Raw genomic sequence first — 14,400 nt, 5'->3', positions numbered from 1 at the left:
TTGCATCCAGGGAAGATGTTGAATTGACGGGCACAAAATGTGACACCAAATTTGAAAATCACTGACTTAAAAAACGAACAAACAAAAAAAAAAACACTTTGTCACAGTGCACATTGGTACTGATTTTTAACAGTGAATTGTAACTACCTAAAGCCAAGTCTACAGCAGTCTTTAATTGAAGAAAATGCAAAATGATGGAATCCTTAACGCTTCTGTTCTGAATGAGTCAATCCTAACTTAAGCTCACAATTCTAAATGTAAATGAACACACAGCTTTTTCTGGGTTTCTGGCATTGAAGATTCTGAAGTTCTGGATGCAATAATCTGTGTTGAGGTGATAAAGAGCAAATAGAGTATCCATGTCACACATTCTAGGTTACTGTATTGACACATTCCAGACAGTGCTGAGGCAGTTCTTTCTCTGAAATGCTGCATGTTTTAAATGCAAACCTGTATTTTTAATTAGAGTTGAGGTGTATAAACAGTTGTTAGCTGCACTGTTTTTAACAAACCTTTTATTTAGGTTGGACGAAGTGGCAATATTCCAGCTGGAACAACTGTAGATACAGACATTACACATCCATATGAGTTTGATTTTTACCTCTGCAGCCACGCTGGAATACAGGTATGATTGTCTTGTAAGGGTGAATTCAGAATGCTCTCATTTTCTCCCTTTTGTGAAAAATGTACTTACAAACAGTTCCCTAGTAGGGAAAAGACGTTTAGCTCTATTCTGAGACATCACATTATTGTTGGGCTAATAGTATTAATTATTTGCTTTAAGAGATGGTCTCTGCTACGTTCAAAACTTACACTTTGTGTAATGTAAGGCAGTGTGTGATCGTTTGCTGACTAAATGCAGACAAGTGAGTTACAGACTGGAAATGAAATCCACCAATGTGGTGGTATTGCCAACAATACAAGGGAGAATCAACTTAATGACAAAAACTGTGTCGGATATTGGTTAAAAATGGAAAAAGTTCACTCTTTTTATCATTCTTCACTTTTTTATCATGTGATTCTGTGGACGTGTTGTTGTAAGCTCTGTTTAGGCTAAGTAGGTATGTTTTCTTTTCCTGTTTTGAATCACTGCAGTGTTTTTATTCAGAGGTCAAAACATCTACTGCTTTTCTCCTTACATACCTTTATGCTAGGTCTGGCCAAGCTAGTTTTAGTCCCCTTTGGAAGGGGAAAAAAAAAGTATCAATATAAATTGCAGGAGAAGTGTCAGCTGTAAGTGCAGCTCGTTGTTATAGCAAGCCACAAGTCAGTCTGTACTAAACTGAGATTTTATCTATCCTTAGGGGAAAAAAGGATTTCTAGACTGGCTAAAATACAGCTATTGACATAACCTGGTTACACTGTAAGGTTTAGTTCCAGTGCATCACATCCTTTGAGGGAGAAGCAGGAGGGAAGAGGAGCGCTCATTTATTCCAGAGCAATGTCCTTTCAAAGTAATTGCATGTCAGTCATTTAATGGAGAACTTCCAAGAGCTCCTAAGAACTCTGCACAGCATTCAGTGCTTGTTATGGTCTGGAAGGAATTGTTACGGTAGTAATGGTGAAAGTCAGCCTGCATCTGGTTGATGTACAAGTATCTGTTTCAGCATAATGCCAAAGAGCAATTGTAGCTCTTAAACCTGTAGGCAAGATGACATTGTGTAAAGCAAGGAAGTGCACATTTTATACAGAACTCCCTAGGTAACTTCTGAAATACTGGAACCATTTCTAGTCTTCATACTAGGAGTTAGGGGTACTAAGGAACTGGAAAGAGTTAAATGCAACAGTTATTTCTGTAAAATGTCTCGGTGAAAAACAGTTTTAATTGAGGGTAGTTAAGAGGTGGTGTAATCAGTTTAGTCATGTTGGAAGCAGGCTTCAATTGTTAAGGGTTACCTAAAAGGTATGTGGGCTTTTTTTGCACAGGCAATGGTAATTGAAGTAACATAATACGAACAGTAGACATTTATTAATCTCTACATACATTTAGGGCTGACATAAGCCTGAAATTTCCTTGGCTGCTGTTACCAAGGAATTCAGACCAGACAGTCTGGCCCTTTCTGAGCTTAAAAAAATGACTTGATTGCATGGAAAAAAAAAAAAAAAAACAGCTAAGTGAACTGATGTTCCCTTCTTCTTAGGGTACCAGCCGTCCCTCACACTATCATGTTTTGTGGGATGATAACTGTTTTACTGCAGATGAACTTCAGCTGCTGACTTACCAGCTCTGCCACACGTATGTGCGCTGTACACGATCAGTTTCTATACCTGCACCAGCGTATTATGCTCACCTGGTAGCATTCAGAGCACGATACCATCTTGTGGACAAAGAACATGACAGGTAAAGAAAAATACACGTGCTTTAAGATCTTGTCCATTTTGGTCTCTGCTCCGTTGTCAGGCATAAAGCTATCTGACCGTAGGTAATTACCTCTCATTTTGCAGTTAATTTGTGTTAATTCTGTGACTAGACTTAAGTTACTCATTCCTGACAGCTAGTGCTGAGTATCAGATGAGTGGGTTGGTGGGTTCTACTGAGTAACACTCAGATTAAAAGAATTAAGTATAGTGTCATAAAGCAGTTATTACTTCGACGTGGTCTGAAGGAGTCAAGCCACACATTTAGTTTTTTTGCTTTAGAATGAGAGTATTCATGAATGAAGCAAATGTTAAGTTTCTTGCACATAACTCTGCTTTGTATGTCACAAGTATTTCATCAACTTAAAATCGTTGATATATTTTCAATGAGGTATTTTTAGATGAACAAATTAAACAAGGTAAAGCGATTTGTCTGTTTGCTCAGCAACCTCGAGGCTTTTGACAAGTAGTTTTTTCTATTTGTTTCTATTAATATTGCCATGTTACCCTCCAGAATGCTGAAGAGATGCAAAGGCAGCTTTTAATTGGAATTAATATGATTTATAGCCCTGCTTGTCTTCATTTGTCTCATTCTCTTGCAGTGCTGAAGGAAGCCATGTTTCAGGACAAAGCAATGGCAGAGATCCGCAGGCCCTCGCGAAGGCTGTACAAATTCACCAAGACACCTTACGCACGATGTACTTCGCTTAAGTCAATAAAATGGGAGCATACTCACTGAGAAGGAAGAACTGAAAAATTAAGCCACATACAATGTATGTTTCCAGTGGGGTTGGTTTATGGGGTGTGCCTCCGATCATGCTGAAGTTGACACTGTGCAGGGGCGAGAGGCTAACCCTTAAATTGACACAAGGAAGATTGTTTACTTCATCGAGGAACACAGCACTATTATGCAATATGAAACCAGCCAACTGCTTTTTTGGCGCGGTCTCCTGTAGGAAGCACCGCCATCATTTTTTTTTTATTTCTTGTAGTTTAACCCTCTTATGCCTTTACCTCAAGTTGCTCGGCAGCACAACTATCTTTGCAAAAAAAAAAAAAAAAAGGATGGTGTAATTAAAAAAAAATAGCAAACAACCTTTACAAGAACAATCACAATGATTGTTTGGGAGAGGAAAGTGTGCAAAAAAAAATATTATTTTTTTTACCCCACTGCATTGAGGAATCTTTCTCTCAATATTGCCATCAGCGTTCGAATGTGAACATATCTGAGTACATTTGAATGTACAGCACTAACTAGAAAAAAAATTGAAGGGAGGGAAGATGTTTTGCACACTAATCCAATAATTTGAACATAGTTTAGCCAACTGCTGCCTTTGTCTTTCTTCACAGCTTTGGAGTCCTCAGCTCCAATAGTTCCCTTCTAAAAAGCAAACAAAGCTAGTGGTATTATGTGCAGGCAGTAGTGAACCAAACTCTTCTTGCTCCCTGGTGAATTTACTAAAGCTGCTGTTTTACCTAGTCCAAAAGTTTCAATTATTTTCTATCTGGCAAGTCAAATATCTTGAAGCTTCACGTGAGATCAGATGTCCCAAGTTTTATGGGATTACATATAGTAAACACCAGAACTGAAACTTTAGAGCTAAGGTCTTTTTGGAAAAAGAAAAATGCTAGTTTACTTGCTGCCTCTCACACCTTAATGTGATTTCATATGTATGTTTTTGAAGTTTAGCTTCCTTTTGTTTCTTTTATATTTATTAGAGTAATAATAATGCTTTAATTTAATTATTACAGAACATATGGTCAACATCAACTTTTATTTTTTAGAAATGTAACCATGTTTATTTTTAAAAAAAACTGACAACTTGTTTTTGCTATCTTTTAGTGCAATAAGCGTTCTAAAGGAAATCTGTGTCCATTGAGCTGTACTAAAGCAGTGTTTGTACCACTAACTGTGGGATAATGGACACCTCCATGATTTTAAAAGGACAAAGTAAAAGCCTTAATTTTGAAAGGAAAGTTTTATAGTCAGAAGGAATCTTGCATTTTCCTTTTTTAAATCAAAAAAAAAAAAAAGCAAAAATGCTTCTAGAACTCTGCAAGCTTTACTTGTCACTGCAGTATTTTGATTTAACAAAGGAATTGGCCGTATTTTTGGCTTCGAAATGTGGAGGATATTTGAAGTAAATGAAAAGGGTTTTTTATTAAGATCTAAGTTTTTACATGCTTAATTAAATCTATTTGACATCAATAAAATGTCTGGAATTATTAAAAGTTTTTAGGCTTTTTTCCTCTTTGATAATGACTTTCCTTTTAAAATTAAGTTATTGGTAACTTCATTTCACTTTGCAAATAAAGTAAGAGGGCTGGGATAGTTCTAACTTCAAATCACTGAAATGTGAAACAAACTAATGGGACTCTTTCATTCCACTTTAAAGGTAAAACAATATTTAAGATGTCAGAGATGAGCATTTATTCAGTGAGGGGACTGGGGAGTTTTGCACTTTGTAAACTCGTGAACTGCATTTTTGACTGTTTTTATTTGCACTGGTTCATAGTATATATATTCTGCAGATCGTTTATATGGGCATTGCTGTTATCCCAGCCCTTCTGAACTCCACCTGCTCTCCACATGAAAACCAGTGGGTTGGTATAAGTAGCTTATCTCCTGTCATTTATCTCCTGAAATCCGTTGTTTGCCAATATACTGTATTTTGAGCCTAAAATCTGAGCCCGTTTTGCTTCAACAGGCATGAATCTCCCCCACCTTTTCTGCCAGAAAACAAAGTACTGTATTTTGTGCATCTGTATATTGTATGGAAATGTCCGTAGTGCTGTTCACAACACTGTCTCAAAGAGCTTTACTAAACAGTGTATATACGTATTTTATCTCCCAGTATCCAGGAAGATAACGTTTTCAGCCTAACTTTGCAGTTACAATTGCACTGGAAATAGTCACGACGGTGGGCAGTTCGACGGTGGCTTTTGGGGCTCCTCAGAACAGGTTTGGGGTGAGCAGGGGAGATTGGGCAGATCCCGAGTCTCCTGGGGGGCTGCACGCCTTAGCTGGATCTGCAGGTCCAGGGTTGTCCCAGCCGTGCTCCTTGGCTTCCTAATGCACTTACTTTCAGCGCCTTCAAGTAAAACTGCTGCAGGGAGGTTGGTGTGACTGAATAATCTGAGCAAGGTGGTTCCCGAAGAGATCTCTGAAATGGTTTTCGTAGTCAGTGACCCGATGGTTTTCTCTCAGAAGCACTCTAGCTAGTAGTTCTGTTTATAAAAAGGTTCAGGTTAGGGTTTTTACAGAAAATCAACGTTTTAAAAATAGAATTTTTTTTAAAGAAGCTATTTTACAAAGATTTCTTGTGGATTTCTGGCGTTTAGATGAAAATTCCTTTTTAATCAGCCTTTTAATGCTCCTTTCAGAGACGCTGTACACTTCTCATCCTGCCCACACTCAGTGACTATGATCTGAGAAGCTTTCTTTGCTTTCTACTTTCACCAAAAAGAAAATAAGTTAAAGCAACTTCATTGGGAAAGTGACTTAAACGCTAGCTCGACAAGCAATTTAACCTGGTTTTCATGTGAAGAGTATTTGGAAGTTTTAATCTCTCTTCTTGGTTTTGCAAATATCTACGTAAAGTGCCGATACTTATTTGTATTATGATATCAACTTACTGGCGTTGTGAGGGCCACACATTTATGATGCTGTAGCTGCTATATTTATTTAAATGGAGATGGACAATTACTGCACTAAGGAATGAGGAGAATAAGCAAGGAATCAAGGTTAGATAGATATCTTGTTTTTGTTTTCAAAAGAGAATTAATGGTGTGAAATATCAAGTGTAACAAAGGGTGCTGTCATTTTAACTGAGATTAAATAGCCAGATATTCTTCCTTTGTTTAAAAACATATATATTTTGATGTTTGCAGTTTGGGGGTGGGGGGTTGGGATAAATGGTACCTCATCTGTGGTGGCAGTTTCCGGTATATTTTCAGAGTATATGGATTTCTTTTATTTTTGTACCTGCTCTCCTTTTAAAAAAAAAAAAGAAAAAAAAAATCTCAAATTTTATGTGCTGTTTGGGGACACCTCGAGTGGCGTACCAGATCCCCCCTCTCTCTTTCTGGGAGCTGTCCTTGTACAGCCCCAGGAGGGACGCGGGCGAAGGCTGACAGTTCTACTTTGCAGACGTGCTGGCCTCGTTCATATGCCTATCTAGAAAAATAAATAAATAAATAAATAAACAGGTTCCTATCTCCTAAGACACCGTACCAGTTTACCAGACCGAGACCTCGCTTGTACTTACAAGTGCCACTCGTTGCTCCCGTGGCTGGTAGGGCATCGGCCACGCAGCGCGGGAGCTGCAGCGCTGGTACCGTGCCAAAATGGGACCCACTCCCCCGGGACGGAGCCTTGCCGAACCCCGTGATCTCTAGAGACTAGTAGATTGTTGGAAGGGAGTAGAGCGTTGTGTAGTCGAGGCGTTAAACTTGCAACATCTGCTAACAGAATGACTGACTCCACTGTAAGTAGCTTTTTTTTTTGTTTGTTTTTCTGTAGGGCACTTCAGCTGTGGCCATTCTACTCAGGATCGCTGTTAAATGTCTCATTTGGTTGAACGCGTTCAAAAGTTGTTTCTGCAGAGCTCATTCTGGCATCCTTTTTGGAAGTTTGGCCGTAGAAGTGTTTTTTCAGGAGTAAAGTGGGTTTCTGAAAGCTGTCAGTCAAATTAGTTCAAGATGCGATTGGTCCTAAGCTCGATTCGCTTCGCGTACAAATTTTTGTCCTATAAAATGGTTAACGCAAGATACCAGATACTCATCTTCTGTACCAATTCCAGCTCTGAATACTGGTTTTCTACTAGTCCTGAAGTTCACTCTGGTGAAATTCCAAGCTCTGACTACAGTTCAAAAAGCTTGAGGCCTTTTTTTTTTTTTTTTTTTAACACTTCCTTCATATCTTGTCCTCTTTTGATATTTTCTCAGTTTTGTGAACTGAGGGTTTAGAACTTTACTCAAAGCACTTTTGTAACCAAGGAATCAAAAGCTCAGATTGTGTACCTTGAAACTATCAATTTGGTTTTTGGAGATCATTATTTCTAAACGGCCGTCTTGGTCTCTGCTTGCGCCAGGCAGATCCTCTGTCCCTTCCAGTGCTCTGGAGTTCTTCGGCTGCTACTGGCAGATTGATTGGATCCAGTGAAAAAATCCGTAGGGATGTCAAAGGGAAAGACCCCCTGTCTTTCTTTTCTACCCAAAGACGGTACTTTAGGTCAGTGTTGGGTATTAGGATAACGTTTTTGTTTCGGCACACGTTGAAATAAAACTCCCCTTAGCCAATTCGCTCATTTTTTGTAAGCCTGAAAAAAATAAGTGGTTAGAGCTTGAGCTAATTGATGCTTTCTGCTAGTAGATGATTTTGTATTTTGTCAGTATTTGAGTTACGAGAGAGATGCGTGCAGGATCCTGAATTTTACCTCCCTAGCAGAATCTCAAGAATCCCAATCTCTATAACACTAAAACAAAAATGTTTGTCCCTGGGTAGGCGAAGGTGCATATGGAAGGGAAGGAATTGCAGGAGGGAGGCTTGCAAGGGAGAATGTTGAAGCATCACTTAGAGAGGAACGAGGGTGTTGGTGGAGAGACTCCATCCGCTTTGCATCCCATGTGCCCTGGCCTTTTCAAATTTTGGCTGAGGAGCCCCTCAGCTAACACGGGTAGTTAACAAAGGGTCCTTTTAAAAACAAAGTGGTTCCACTGTTTAAAACTTGGAGTGATTTTTATTTTTTTTAAAGCAAGACAGTCCTCAGAAAGTGCCTTTTTAGAAGATGGTGCTGTAGATTTTTATTTTCCAGTTGTACGTGGCTGAAAATTTACGATAAATAATTGAAAATGCCAAGTGTTTGACGGTATCTTTCAGGTACTCTCAAGCATCAGTTTCTCTGAGTCAGGACCAAGAATAACCTGGAAGGTGTTTTCATGTTGGAGGGAAAGGCATTGAGGAGCGATCACCAAATTCAGCTGGTAGGCTAGAATCAGTTTGGATACTTAGTCAATGCAATTTGCCCCTTCACATTGAGGGGGCACGTGGCTGGGGGGGGGCTGTAGGAGGAGCAGCAGCACGGGGACGCTCCGGGCGCGAAATAGCATCCGTAACTTGTGAAGGACGTTGTCTCCTAGATGTAGCAAGCACCCAAAGATGAAGCAGGCAAGCTGAAAGCTCTCTGAAGACTTAACGAGACGGTCAGTCCTACTGTGAGCAGACGTCACACGGCTTGTATTTTCAAGGAGTGATTTGCGTATATTATTGGGACTTATTCCTAACTGTGAGTTTTGGTGTAACAGCCTGGTGGGGTGGGTGATGCTGCCCTGGTCAGACGGTTGAAGATGCTGTGGGTCCATAGTGAGTTTGGTGAGCATTCCTCCGGTCAGGAAAAGCTGTAGACTAGACTATTAAACACTGCACCTCAGTAACCTTGTAATGCTGCATAAAGTAATAATAATAGCAAAGTTCTGCTTTGATTACACTGTAATGTGCTTGCACATGCCTGCAAAAAATACATACAACTTTCATTTTTGTAATGGTCTTAGTAGCAGTTTTCAGACTTTTTCTTTTATGATGAACCTTGTCCTTTATTGTGGTGTTTCTGTATATTTATTGGTAATCTGTGTGCAGCTCGTAGGTCTGTATGTCTGGTCTGTATGTTGCCTTTAACACTTATTTTTAGGTGGGAGAAGTTTCTGAATGTTTTTTTTTCTCTTCTCTGAAGTCAGCTTAACTCTTAAGTCATGTTTGAGAAGATACTGAATAAAGCAACTTGATAGACAGCCTAATTTAATTGGTAACTTGTTTTTTTAAGTTGAAAGCTAAAATGAGTTTGTGTTCATTTTTATTACTGTTCATACACTATTGGGCATTTAAGATGTAGAATAATTTGATGTCAGGATATTTCTGAGTATCAGGAGCTTAAGCATAAAATTTCCACTTCAATTGCAAGTGGTATCGTTGCAGGAGTATGTTTTGTGTCCAGGCTTTTCCTAGGAACAAGCAGAGCTTTTTAACACCTATTAACTAGGACACAATCAATGAAATAGTTTGGGTGTACAATTCAAGAGCGGGGACAGTGACCCTTGTCTGGAGTTGCTGACACCCCTGCGTCCGAAGGGACTCTGTCAGATTAGCTGGCAAAATAATACTGCTGCTTGTGCTACCCACAGAGGCCACGAAACAAATACCTAACTTTTAGCTGTGTACATTTCTTCTGATTGAAGTTAAAGAAAGGAACTGATGTTTCTCGTAGCTGAACAACTTTCTTGTTTTAGTACAGTGCCCAATGCGACTTTCTTGGTATTTAAGCTTGCAATGATTTTGAGTTTTATGTTCCCAGTTTCTTAATCTTGTTAGGCTAGGATTTAGAAAGCTTTTTTAGTCTAAATTCTGAGCCAAAATTGTCTTCTATCCTTTTTAGTAGTAGCTGTTTTTATCTTTTAGACTAAAAAGGGCCAAAAATCTTGTACCATCAGCTTGTTTGCAGCAATACTCTCCATCTCTTCCCTTGCCTATGAACCAGTTTCTTTTCTATCTGTATTTAGATTTACTGAAGCTGTTGAGATTTGTAAATTCCTGCCTTCTCTTTCTATACATTGCAAATGTGATCAAAAGAAATGAAATGGATAGGCTTGCATCTGACGATGCTGGTTTCTGTCAGGCACAGATCTCTTCCGAGAAGTCTTGCCTTGCTGATGAACTGTAGCACATATGGGTTTAATTACAATAGAAATGGTCTGTGTATTTCTTTTGCATTCATTGGAGGGTGCATGATGCTTTAACGTATCCAATTTAAATACAAGCTAATAAATTGCTGAAGATGTAGACACGTGAGTATAATATTTCAAGTGAAGAAAGAAAAATCCTCGTTTTTCCCGGCAAAGTTTGAGATTTTCTGTAATTGATACTGCTCATAGTAAATTGTGCTGTGCTGGGATTAATCCTAAAATTGAACTGACTCAGCTGTATGTTTTATGAAGAGGAGAAGAAATGGTAGTGGTGACTATGCTATCAAACCAATAGCTGAAAGCTCTGAAAATGCAAGGAGGAAACTTGGCTTCCTCCCCCAAGAGCTGAATATACTGAAAAAATCTTATGCTGCTAGAGCCTTGTGAACCTGTACCTTTGTATCCGCAGTTTACTCGAGTCCCCACAAGTGACTACTTCAAAAAAACTCATCCAAGAGGAGGGAGGGAAGCTTTTTTCCTGCATTTTTTAAGCAAGAGTGCCTGTTCACCTCCGTAAAGGAACGCGCTGAGAAGCCGGTGGCAGTGCCTGGAACAGCTGTGCAGTTAAATCAGCTTATCTGTGCTCTGGATTGAAATCTTGAAGCTACCTTACTCGGTTCGAAACAGATAAAAAAATCCAGTAGGTCGGTGCTATTTGAAACAACAGAGCCAAGGGGTTTTGCGAGCAATATCCAACCCCTCTGTTAAACGCAGATGCTCTGATAGATTTCTGGTTATTATCTGCTGCTGTGTGCCTGGCTACCGAGAAAAGCAGCAGGCAGTCGTGGAGTGAATGTTGCTGTAGCACTGCAGTCGCTCTGCTCTTCCTCAGCTCTTAACCTACCTCCCCGCTTCCCTCGCGCAGGATCGCTGCTGTCTGCGTAGAATTAGCGATGTTGAGGACGTTGGAGCTGCATCAGCTCTGCCCGGAGGAGAGGCGTGGTGGCGATGAAAGCAGCTGCCTGTAGGGATAAAGGCTTCGGTAGAGGTTGGGTGGGTGTTAAGTGAGCTATGGTCACCCTGAGCCCTTCAGGGAAGCTGATGGGAGCCTGAAATGGTAAATTCAGTGTCCCGGACTGTTTGTGTCAGACTTGAACTCATTGAGAGCAAGCATGTGCCTTTTTCTGATCAAGGACAGAAGGTGGAAAAACTTGCATTCGCATTGATAATGTGGTTAATATTTTTCTTGAACCGGTCTTAAACGTGAAGTCCTTGGTCAGAATGGAGTTTGTTTTGGGTTGAATTAATCAAAGTGAGCCCTGAATTAGAACTACCCAGACAGGAGGAGCTTTTAAAAGAAGTGGTTTCTGGAGAGCAGTGTCATCGAATAAACGTACTTCCTGGTAGACTTGCAATTTTTTAAATAAACTTTAACTTTGATATGTTTCTCTGTTGAGAATCATTAATTCTGCCTTTGTTTGAATGTTGCCTGTCCTGTAAGGTCTTCACTCTTCGCTGTGCTCCCGCAGCTTTCTGGATGCTCCTTTGCTCCTTTCCCCTGCCCCATCTGGTGACTGTAAGGACCTGAGGAATGTTGTCTGGTGAATGTAGGGGAGCGGTGCAGAAGTCTGGTGTAGTGGGAACACGGTGGCGAGGATTAAACATCACGGATGGTAATTTTTTTAGAGCCCTCTTGCCAGCAGCTGAGGGTAGTGATGTCTGTGCACAGAGCTGTGCGGTGTCGGGTACGGAAAGGTTTAGCAAAGTGGTGTGAGAGGGAGAAAAGAGCCTCTCCTTTTACATCAGGGTAGCGAAGGCAAGGCTCTTGTATGCTGGGTGCTGCACAACAGAAGGCACCTTGTGTCCTTAGGGGCTGGTTCAGGCTTAAAGCTGCTGTGAAAGTGGAGTTTGAGAGAAAAATGGAGGAGCTTTTTAGATGGCTTAGATTTTATGCAGCTTTAAGGTGCTGCTGGGTTATCCAGCCAGGAACTCAGCAAGCGATGCTGGCTCTGAAACGGGTTCCCTCTCAGACTTCGGGTAAGTGGTTTTGTCTCTGGTTTTTGCCCTACCTAAGAAATGGATGAGCTGTCTCACATCGCCTTACGAGAGCTAATATAAGTGTTCTGAGGATGAATCATGTTGTGGAAGTGCTAAATCCTTGATACCTGTGCACCTTCTTACAAGTTTGCTTCTTCACTTAATACAGTTCTGTTTGAAGTCTGTCCGTCTCTGACATGAGCCTGTGCTCTTTGCTTATATCTCATCACAGCAATGCCCAAGGAAGGCATTTGGGATTGGTCTCATAATGTTTACTTGCTGCTTTCTTTTAAGATCTTCTGTTTCCATTTGTTGCAAAATAGACTCAGATGGCAAGTTTATTTAAGAGAAAGGTTTATTTTCCATTGCTGAGGATCATATAGGTCTTTCATACACATTTGGTAGTTGAAAAATAACTACTGCAATACTATCTAGCAACACAGAAAAATATGATTATGTTGAATTTAGGGCTGTGCTAGCCCATAAATCATAGGTCCACAACCAATTTAAATACAGATGTGCACAAATTAGATATTAAGATACTTATTATTAATCTTTCATAATGCTTACACTTGCAAATCTCTTAAATACGTTCAGAACCAATTGCTTTGATATAAAATTGATGTTTTGCAGGTTAATGCTTGCCCAGACGTACGAGTGAAGTAATACCCACTGGGGCAGTGCTAAATTTATACTTCTGAAGTTTTTGAACCTGATGGTGTGCAAGCAAAGTAGAAACTTGAGTAGTGCTCCTTAAGTGGAGAGGAGAATTGAGTGCTGGAAAAATCTCAGTGTGAGGAAGACTGCTAGAGATGAAGTTTGTCTTCTGGCCTCTGGCAGCTCTGCAGTCATGAATGGCTTCTGTAGGGTAATCGGTTTTGTACATCACTTTCCTCCTGTGGCTATAGTTCTCAGTTTTCTTTGGACTTGATTTCTATTCTTCAGCAAAATGTTCTCATTCTGCAGTTTTCAGTGTTGAATCTAGCCTTGAGAAAACTTAATGGTGTTTTTCTGTAGATAAACCTGCTTCTAGAAAGTTGCGTTTTCTGTCTGTTTTGCAGACAACTGTGAAAAGCCAGCCTCAGCACAGCAATAGAGTTGACAGAACAAGTTCTTAGTCCGAGATGATTTTACAGGCTTGTTGCCCAGCCTCTGCTGCCATGATCAGTGACACCAGTATACAGACCCTGTGTTCTGCAGGTCAGGCAACGAACTTTGGGCTCACACAGGGTATAGATCTCCTCCTGGCGGTTGTACTCTTGTCTCTTCCCGTGGTGTAAGCGGTTAAGCTTGCCCCCAGGTAGCCTGTTGGTGGATAAATGGTATTGTTGGGGAGCGGGGGGAGCTAGGCTGTTTGAATGGCCTAAAGGCGTTTTGATCATAGATAAGAACATTGTCTATCAAGAGGTATTACTATCAAGCTTTCACTGTAATTGGTAGCATTCAGTTATGAGCCAGTATGGGTATTAAAATATCTTCAGGAGATGCTGGCTCAGGTGGCATAGTGTGTGCCATAAACATTGCTAGTGATCAATCTGTATTTGTGTAGGAGACTTCTGGAAGCAATGTTGTGCATATAAATTTTGCGTATTTAATAACATGTTTAAATGAAAAAAAAAAAAAATTGTGCTGTTTGGGATTCCTTTTCAGAATAAAATTCTAATAAAGCAGTCCGGTGGATTGAGATTCCCTTCTATGTGTATGTCTTGCTCTTTCTCCTATGCTGGTAACTGCTCCCCTCCCGTGACGGTGTTACACTGCTGAGCAGGAAGCCGAATGTGTTCCCACCATGAAGGTACCGGGGCTTGTCAAAGCAAAAGGGAATCGTTTCAAGAGTAAAGTAGAGCTGTGACTTGAGACGTTGCACAAATCGATTGTAGACGGATAGCAAACAAACTGGTAAAAGCCTTTATTTTTACTTAACCATCTTGACCATGTGTGCCTATTTGTATTGCGGATGTGGGCTGCAGCCATGCGGGGTGGGAGGGAAACCATGCGTCGGTGTGTTCTGAGGTGTGCGCGCGAAGCAGAAGGGGTGTCCTCTGCCCGTTCTCCCTTTCCAGAGAAATTGTTCTTGCCAAAATTTTCTACCTGTTGCAAGAGTTGCTTTCTTTTCAGCACAGTAAAATGTCAACTTTCACTGTCCCTCCCCTCTGGTAGGCATCTGTAACCTCTGTACGACTGTGTATAGTACACACAACAGTCATCAGATCTCTGCTGGCTTTAGATACCATCAAGTTGGGTGTATTGTAAAACCAACCGTATTCATTTGAAAAAAAAAAATAAATTTTTTTTGAAATGCGGATGTGATACTTTATTTTGTTACAC

General features: G+C 40.3%; 1 protein-coding gene across 1 annotated transcript in view; it reads left to right on the top strand.

The window, feature by feature from the left end:
- AGO3 (argonaute RISC catalytic component 3) overlaps positions 1 to 14,375 on the top strand; it is a 38,114-nt gene extending 23,739 nt beyond the window's left edge. The window contains exons 17-19 of the mRNA XM_068657539.1: positions 524 to 625; positions 2,142 to 2,341; positions 2,961 to 14,375. Coding sequence (XP_068513640.1) covers positions 524 to 625; positions 2,142 to 2,341; positions 2,961 to 3,069 — 411 coding nt within the window. The 3' untranslated portion in view covers positions 3,070 to 14,375. The remainder of the gene's footprint in view (positions 1 to 523; positions 626 to 2,141; positions 2,342 to 2,960) is intronic.
- The last annotated feature ends 25 nt before the right edge of the window (positions 14,376 to 14,400 follow it).

Source organism: Anas acuta, chromosome 21, assembly GCF_963932015.1.
Source record: "Anas acuta chromosome 21, bAnaAcu1.1, whole genome shotgun sequence".
NCBI classification, from domain to species: domain Eukaryota; kingdom Metazoa; phylum Chordata; class Aves; order Anseriformes; family Anatidae; genus Anas; species Anas acuta.
This window is presented reverse-complemented; position numbering and strand designations above follow the sequence as displayed.